Source organism: Monopterus albus, unplaced genomic scaffold (genome assembly GCF_001952655.1).
Source record: "Monopterus albus unplaced genomic scaffold, M_albus_1.0 scaffold41.1, whole genome shotgun sequence".
In the NCBI taxonomy this organism is placed as follows: Eukaryota; Metazoa; Chordata; class Actinopteri; order Synbranchiformes; family Synbranchidae; genus Monopterus; species Monopterus albus.
Window position 1 is genome coordinate 5,684,187 of NW_018127921.1, and position 8,763 is coordinate 5,692,949.

An 8,763-nucleotide genomic window follows, 5' to 3' on the forward strand; every position below is an offset into this window, starting at 1 on the left:
CTCCCCCACACACTCCCACTCCAGGAAAAAACCTCTAAAGCATCCACCACTGACCATCAGCGGTGCTGTAGTGGAGGGAGTGGGCAGCACCAAGTTCCAAGGCTGACCCATCTGACAATCTCCTATTATTGTTTGCACTACTGTCACTGACTGTACACGGTTTTGAGTCACAGCTTATTGGCTGTACCTGTTTAGATTGATCCTAATGACGTTAATCCAGTTCTTATTCTATTTTTGTTCCTAAATGTTATGGCACCCAAAACTAGGTGAGAGAGAAACGGTATTTTGATTTTCTTTATGTCCTGCGCATATGGTGAATTGACAATAAAAATCCTTGAAATATTGTGTTTGTTGATATTTGTGACTTTGGTCAGGTCACACTTCATGTTCAATTTATGCAGAAAACCAGGAAATGGCTAACAGTGCCATTACACACACACTATATATATATACAGTCTTATGCAAAAGTTTAGGCACCCCTTGATAAATAACAGATTTTGGTGATTTTTTATTTGAACAGATGTTAACACAGTTTCTCTTGGAAATGGAAAAAATGCACAATATTTTCTGCAAACAGTGATGCATAGTTACTTCTTATGCCATAAATTGAACAAAAATAAAAAATAAAAACATGATTATGGCATGGTGCAAAAGTTTGGGCACCCTAAGAGTTCCAGAGTCTCAAAGTCTCTCACAAGGTTTCAGACCTTAATCAGCTCGTTAGATCTGATGCACAGCAACAGCTGTCATTGGTAAATGCCAATTTCAAAGCTGTACAAATACCTTGACTCTTCAAACCTTGTGCACACACTTGTGGACACCCAGCAACCATGGGTTCCTCTAAGCAGCTGTGTAAGACCCTGAAAATGAAAGTTATTGATGCCCACAATGCAGGAGAAGGCTACAAGAAGATAGCAAAGCGTTGTCAGCTTGCAGTTTCCACAGTAAGAAATGTAATTAAGAGATGGCAGATCAGGGGAACTGTGGAGGTCAAGATGAGATCTGGAAGACCAAGAAAACTCTCGGACAGAACTGCTCGTATGCTGGTCAGAAAGACAAATCAAAACCCCCATTTGACTGCAAAAAACCTGCAGGAAGATTTAGCAGACTCAGGAGTGGTGGTGCACCGTTCCACTGTGCAGCGATGCTTGCACAGACAAGGCCTTCATGGAAGAGTCAGCAGAAGAAAACCTTATCTGCGTCCCCATCATAAAATCCAACGTCTGAAGTATGCAACAGGACATCTACAGAAGCCCGATGCGTTTTGGAAACAAGTGCTGTGGACTGATGAAGTTAAAATAGAACTCTTTGGACACAATCAGCAAAGGCATGTTTGGAGAAAAAAAGGAGCAGCATTTCATGAAAAGAACACCTGGCCAACTATTAAGCATGGGGGTGGATCTATCATGCTCTGGGGTTGTGTTGCAGCCAGTGGCACAGGAAACATTGCACGGGTGGAGGGAAGAATGGATTCCACTAAATACCAGCAAATTCTGGAAGCAAACATCACACCATCTGTAAAAAAGCTGAAGCTGAAAAGAGGATGGCTTCTACAACAGGACAATGATCCTAAACATACCTCGAAATCCACTATGGAATACCTCAAGAGACGCAGGCTGAAGGTTTTGGAATGGCCATCACAGTCCCCTGATTTAAACATCATTGAAAATTTGTGGGTAGATCTTAAAAGAGCTGTGCATGCAAGACGACCAAAGAATATTACAGAACTAGAAGCCTTTTGCAAGGAAGAATGGGAGAAGATCCCAAGTACAAGAATTGAAAGACTTTTAGCTGGCTATGAAAAGCGTTTGCAAGCTGTGATATCTGCCAGAGGAGGTGTTACTAAGTACTGATTGTGTAGGGTGCCCAAACTTTTGCACCATGCCATAATAATGTTTTTATTTTTTATTTTTGTTCAATTTAATCTATCTATCTATACATATACTGTATACACCTTTTTTTTATATATGAGGCAATAAACAAAAGTCACACAAAACTCCCATCAGACATTTGAAACAGTACATCTTTATTTATGAAGTGGTCAGTTTTAACATTCTTCTCACATCTAACAGGCTTCTGTAACTCTTCTCTCTTTCTCTAAAAGCTGAGCCTAATAACATATTTCAACTGATGATGAAGGAAAGGACAAGATTAAAAAAAAGTTCTAGGAGTCTCTTGAGGATTGATTCCTGTTTTCCTCTTGACACATTCCAACAAAAACATGTCCTCCTTCAAAAGCAATGATACACAAACAAAGACAACTAATCGAGGAGCAAAGCCAACTGGTTTCAGTAATAAACAGTGGCAGAGTAGTAACTAGTCAGACATGTTTGAAGCATCTCAACCAACAGTTAAGTACAAGTCAGTAAATATTGTGACTATTATAACTATTATTTATACCACCCCTGCAGGATGACTTTGTTGTGTTAGCATCTTCTATTATAAAAATAAAGTTCGGCCTTTCCTGTTCTCTAGTTTTGTTCTATTTCATGGCTTTCTGTCTGAACATTTACACATATCTGCATTTGGTCTTCCTCAGCCCTTTCCTCTCATCATGTGCCAGTGTTTTAAAGACTACCAAAGGGACTGTGACAAAACAAATTCGGCCCCCTTAACTAAGTATATGAAAGCACATTTTGAACAAGTGATGCAGCATTTAGTCTAAAACTGGTCAAAAAGAAAATCATCAGAATTTATCTAGATAGGCTTCTGCTTTTTTTGTTAAAAGAACAAAAAGTATAATGTAAACATTTAATTCTGGGGATGTGACCTGTTCAGCTTAACATGGCATGTTTTGGCCTTATATAGATTCCCAAACAGCTGCTGTCAATTCAGACCTGTTCCACATGTTGCTGCAGAGGCTGCTTGGGCACTAAAGCTGAGGTGGCCACATCTGCTTTGAAAAAAAATACATTGGTTCCCCCACTGCTGTGATGCAGCACTGTTGCCAGTTTGGGTTGTAGGACTGACTGGCCAAAAAGTGTCCAAAAGCATTTCATCCATAGGTGGAATGTACAGTACAGTAACACTATATATGAAAAATATCACTAAGGTGTCAGTGGTCAGAAAATAGTCTTCCAGTGAATAATTTATAATGTCTAAACAACAAAAGTGACCTGTATGCAAAGCAAAACTATACATCCAAACACACATTATTACTCACTGTATGTGGAGCCCTATTTTGTGGAATTTCATTATTTTTTGAGCAAAAGTGTCACTTTTTCTACAGCAGCTTCCTTTCAGAACATAACTGTCAGTTCATAGACTGATGCCCTGCTGAAGACTCGCTTCATATAGTCTGATGGCTCTATAATATACTGTATGAAGGTAAAAAGGGTATGCTGAAGGTAAAGGAAACACATATGACCAGTAGAAATGGACAGAATTAGAAAAAGCACACACAATTCTCAGAGAAAACTGCGAACACACTCTGCTCTCTCTAATTTAGACCATACCCTGTATTATATGAGAATTTAATCATCTAAGACTTGAGCTATAGAGCCTGCTGTTGGTCACTGCAAAGTAGCTACAACAGGTTACCAAATAAGACTACAGGCTATCAGCATGAAGAATATTACTAAAAAACTGAAGATTTGGCATGACATGACAGTCCTCATATTGTCAGGGAAATAAAGGGGATGAAAATGTATTTTCTGTTGATCTGCTGTAACACTTACCAAGTGGTCTTGAATATATGAAACTGTTAGCACCCGCAATGCACTAATTGATATAAGGTGTGAATGCAGAGAGAATCTGAAAATTAACTGATTTGAAATGCTAACAGCCAAGGACTCAAGTAGGTTCTGTGTATCTTTGTGTGTCTGCAAGGCTCAAAGTCTATTCTACTTTCTCCTGAAACAAAACCAAAAAAAAAAACCCTGCTTCAAGTGAGGGTCACAATCCAGTTCTGACTCCCTCCTTCTTACACACACCCACACACACACACACACACACACACCCTCTTCCATATTATACTGAACCGTCTACCTTTTGGTAAAAGTGGTTTACAGAGAGCAATGCAGTACAATCTGTCACCTGCATATAGATCTATGTTTACATCCTGTAGTAAGTGAATACATACAGCAGTAGTGAGATAGCAGGATAGCAGTGCCGCCACCTAGCAAGCTGGCTGGCTTCATAGTCAAATACTTTAAACAAATGTCAGATTCCAACAATATATTTGGTTCTTAAGCAAAAGGGGAAAAATCCTTTATACTTCACTCCTCCACAGTTCCTTTTGTTTGTTTCCTTCATCTCTGCTCTGTGCTCCATTCATCCATTGTTTTCCCAGTTGGAAGTTACGATTCACTTCTTCAAGGTTAGTGGCTTACTTGATCAATACCGCTGGTAGACTGTGAGTAAAGAGAAGAACAAAAAGATAGGGAGTGAAACAAAGAAGAGAACATAGACTGTGAGAGGAAGAATGAAGAGAAACTAAAGGATGTGCAAGGAAGAGATGTTATTAAAAAGAAAATGCAGGAAAAAGAGCAACAGACAAAAATGAAGTTCTAATGAGCGAGTGGTCGAGCCTAAAGTGAAGGGAAGAGCATATGTAACAGCTGATATCACACACAGAGACATTCACACCACACTGTAGTGTGTTTGGTTGGAGAGAGCATGTGAGCGGAGCGGAGTGCGAGCAAGTAGATCTTGGACAGAGTGCAGAGTTGTTGTTTTTTTTATAGAGAAGGGAGATTCATCTTATGTTCCGCTCCAATTTTGCTCCGGTACAACTCAAACCACGAGCCTGAAGCATGCCCAAGGCTGACCCAGGATGCATCTGTCTTGCACACTTATCCAACACTTTTCAGTCAATAATTGGCCATTGCAAGCTCAACAATGGAGTTCCCGAAGTACTTTAAAGGGTCATATACGTAGGTGTATAATTTTTTCAATTAGAATTCATTGAATTTTACAGCACTTTTTGTGCTGTATTCCTTGTTACATAGGCCTAACTATAATTTGAAATAAATCATTTCTATTTGGAAAAAAGTAGTCGTTCTTTACTTCTTTAGGATGTAAGGCTATGGTTTAAGCTAAAAGTGAAATACAGTACATACAGATTTTTCCCCTTTTTTGGAGTGAGTGGGTGCAATCTGAATTGAGCAGTGAGCGATAACGAGCAGAACAGCACGATGCAGCTTTGAGCGGGGGAGCAGAAAGGGCAAACAGCTCTGTGAGCAAGGAGCGGAAATTCTCATTGCTCCACTAAGCTTATTTGCTCTGGCTGGAGAGGAAACACCAGAGCCTGAGCGAAGAGAAAGAAGAAGGAAAAGCATTAGACTGATGGACAGACTGCAATGACGCTGGGTGTTCTTACGCTGTGTCTTTCACCAGACCAGGGATTTGGAGCGGGTGCTGACGCCTTTCCTCCTGCTGGCTGCTGCCGTAACTGCGTTACGATGACTTCGCTTATGAGTCTCCAGGTACAGCTGACAAAAACAAATTAAAATAAAGATCATTTACACAGAGGTTTAAGTTTTCCATGACAAAGTTAAACTACCAGTTAACACATCTTGAATATCACACTGCAGGTACAGTGCAGATCATGAGAACACCTGATGCTTCTCCAAATCAGCTGATGTTAGCTTCAGTTAACAGTTATACTGACCATCAATCAATCAATCTATAGTTGATTTTCTCAATTAATATATTAATCACTGGACTATTCAATGTCAGAAAATAGTGAATAATGCCCCCCAGTTGAGAAGGGTGACATCATGTCATCATGATGCCAACAACGACATTCACTATACAAAAGTCTTCATATTTGGGGCACTCATTTAGGTTAGATTTAGGATTTTGCTTTAAAAATGACAAATTATTATGAAATAGTTGCTGATTAGTTTCTATTCTTTTTCATTCAACTATTTGTTGTTTCATTTAATTCAGGTTGTGCTTTGGCCAGAGGCTTGGAGAGCTACTGCAGCAAGAAACGGAAAGGATAATTTATTAGAGCAAAGAAAAAGTACTGTACTTCTTAATAGTCTGTCATTTTTCTTAATGCTTCTTGTATACAAACAGCCCAATCTGTGATCTGGTCTGATCCCTCTTATCATTGTCAATTTTGCATCTATATTTATGAAAACTCTGCATGTTCTCCCTGTGTCTGCGTGGGTTTTCTCCGGGTGCTCCGGTTTCCTCCCACAGTCTAAAGACATGCCGCTTAGGTTGATTGCAACTCTAAATTAGACATTATCTGGAAAGGCATCCATCGTCAAAACATGCCAAGTTTAACGTGCGCATGGCCAGTTTGGTGGGAACTGATGTCTCGCTGTGGCGACCCCTAACGGGAACAGCCAAAAGTAGAAGAAGTAGTTATGAAAACTGTCTCAACAGTGGTCGTTCAGCACCCACACTATGAAACTATAGCTTCTTGGGAGATTGTGCTTTCAAAGTATTTTCACAGAGAGAGAAGAAAAAGGAAAAGCATGGGACTGATATTAAAGTGAAGAAATGACAATGGAAAAAACCCCAATTTCTGTCTCTGTCACTCTGATGCTGAGTGACAGTTCTTAGGAACTAGAGAATGATTGCTCCACTTAAACATTAGATTATTTCCACTGCAGTATTCTATGTTTTTGTTCAGAGAATGATTGCTCCACTTAAACATTACTGCAGTTTTTCTAAATGATCCAACCATTGTTATTATTTACCGGAACATTTTCAAATCTAATAAATAAACATTTCCAATCCAATACCTTCTTGGCAAAGGCCCGGCCACACTGGTCACAGGCGTGCAGGGAGAAATTCTTGGTCACCCTGACCTCAGTGGAGGACAACCCTGTGCTGCTGCTCTCTGACTGGGAGTCGTGCCGTCGGGTGTGTGGTGGCTGGTTGCTGGGCGAGGTGGTGGAGGAGGAGTTGCGTTGGTGTGTGTGTTTTTCGCTACGCCGGGTCAGTGGGGGGCTGACAGAGCGGTACTGGTGGCTCTGCTGTCTCTCCTGTTTACGGGTGACAGGAGGGGAGGGGGTGAAGACTGGCGATGAGAGGTCCTGCTGTTTCCTAGTGACGGGGGCAGGAGGCAGAGCAGAGGAAGAGGAGGCAGAAGAAGAGGTGGGGCCAGCTGTGGTGCAGTCTTGCTTGCGAGTGACAGGAAGTGAAGCAGAGGACGATGAAGAAGTGTGACGTCCATTCACCTCCTCTTTGATGGTGCTGCTTGTCCTCTTGTTAGGATGGGTGCTGTTGAGGACCACCTCGGCCAGCCTCTTCACTGCCCTGCTCTCCAGTTTGGGCATGATCTTGGCTAGGTATGCAGATGACTTCTTGTGGACTACAGTTACATGACGCAAGACATCACGTTTGCGACGTGACTCGTAGCGACAGAGGGGGCAGCGGTAGAACTTAATGAAGATGTCGTTGCCATCTGTGTGCAGCTCAATGTGTTTTGTTAAGTTCTGACGTGAGCTGAACTGTCGCTTGCACAGTTTGCAGAAGAGCTGCTTGAAGTCAAAACCCACCGACAGTTTTGTCATTTTGACAGACACACCTCTGCTGCACATGTTGCTCCCACGTAAAGATGTTGCAGATGAGGATGACACCAACTTTGGACTTGAGGGGGCTTCCTCCTCTTTCACCTTCATGGGGTTGTGTATAACAGAAACACCTTTAGATGTCACAGTGTTGCCACTCGGAGATGGGGCTGGACTACTGTCCATGTCCTCATCATCATCTTCATCTGAAGGCTCGACTGCTTCCTCTTTCACTCGGATACTGCTGCTTGAGCCTAAGTTTGTGCTGCCACTGTTAGGAGTGGCTGCTCTAGTAGCAGAGGCCGACGTGGTGCCAGACCTGTTACTTTTGAGGCTGTATATTTTGTGGACAATACGCATGTGTCTCTTCAACATGATCTGAAATACACAGATAAAATTAAAAATCAGTTGATACTGTTTGCTCAGAAAATTATATATATATATTCACTTATGTAAAGACATATATTTTGGTTTTGTTCTCTTTCTTGTTTGGTTTCCCCAAAATGAGCACAACCCATTTACAGTGAAAACAGCCGGTCTTTGAAGAAAGCAAAAGGCTAAAATGGCTGCAAAACACCAGCAGGGCAACAAACCAACCTGAGAGCTGTAGTTTCTCTTGCACAGCGTGCAGCGACAGGAGGCTGGGTTCACCTGTGAAGAGGCTGGGAGAGAACTCTGAGGTTTGGACTGGTTTTGGTTTGAAGGCATTGTTTTAGCGTTTGCAGGGGTGGACTTGGAGTTGTGGCTACGTGTTGGAGAGACATTGTTGCTCTTCCTAGGGGGTGTGACCTCCAGAGAAAATGGCTGGCCAGGCCGCGAGGCGATGCTAGGTGTGACTGTGTCCCTTCGCAAACCACGATGCACTTCATCAAAGTGACGGCGCACGTTGGCTTTGGTAGCAAAGGTTTTGAGGCACACTGGGCAGGATTTTCCAGTAGGTGTGCTCAGAGTCCTTGGCCGACCTCCAACATCAACAAGAATCATTATTATGATATATATCTATAAATATATATGTAAATGATTTAATTTGGAAAGCAAAAATATCACTGAAATGACATGACACTGGTGGCAAACCAAACAAAAACAAACCAAATGATCATATTTTTAAAGGATCCCAGGTTATCTGACAGTATCTGATTGATTTAGATCATCTGAGGCTGTTTCTGTTAGAAAGCCTACAATGCAACTCTTCGGCTAAACCGATAATCAACCACTGCTTATATACAGTGGGTACGGAAAGTATTCAGACCCCCTTAAATTTTTCACTCTTTGTTATATTGCAGCCATATAC

General features: G+C 41.5%; 1 protein-coding gene across 2 annotated transcripts in view; it reads right to left on the reverse strand.

Moving 5' to 3' along the window:
- Window positions 1-2,728: 2,728 nt before the first annotated feature.
- LOC109959865 (uncharacterized) overlaps window positions 2,729-8,763 on the reverse strand; it is a 102,600-nt gene continuing 96,565 nt past the window's right edge. For both annotated transcript variants that reach the window (XM_020599577.1, XM_020599578.1), the window contains exons 19-22: window positions 8,070-8,434; window positions 6,702-7,850; window positions 5,321-5,432; window positions 2,729-4,352 (exon numbers count right to left, since the gene is read on the reverse strand). In XM_020599577.1, the coding sequence (XP_020455233.1) occupies window positions 5,331-5,432; window positions 6,702-7,850; window positions 8,070-8,434 (1,616 nt within the window). In that variant the 3' untranslated portion in view covers window positions 2,729-4,352; window positions 5,321-5,330. The remainder of the gene's footprint in view (window positions 4,353-5,320; window positions 5,433-6,701; window positions 7,851-8,069; window positions 8,435-8,763) is intronic.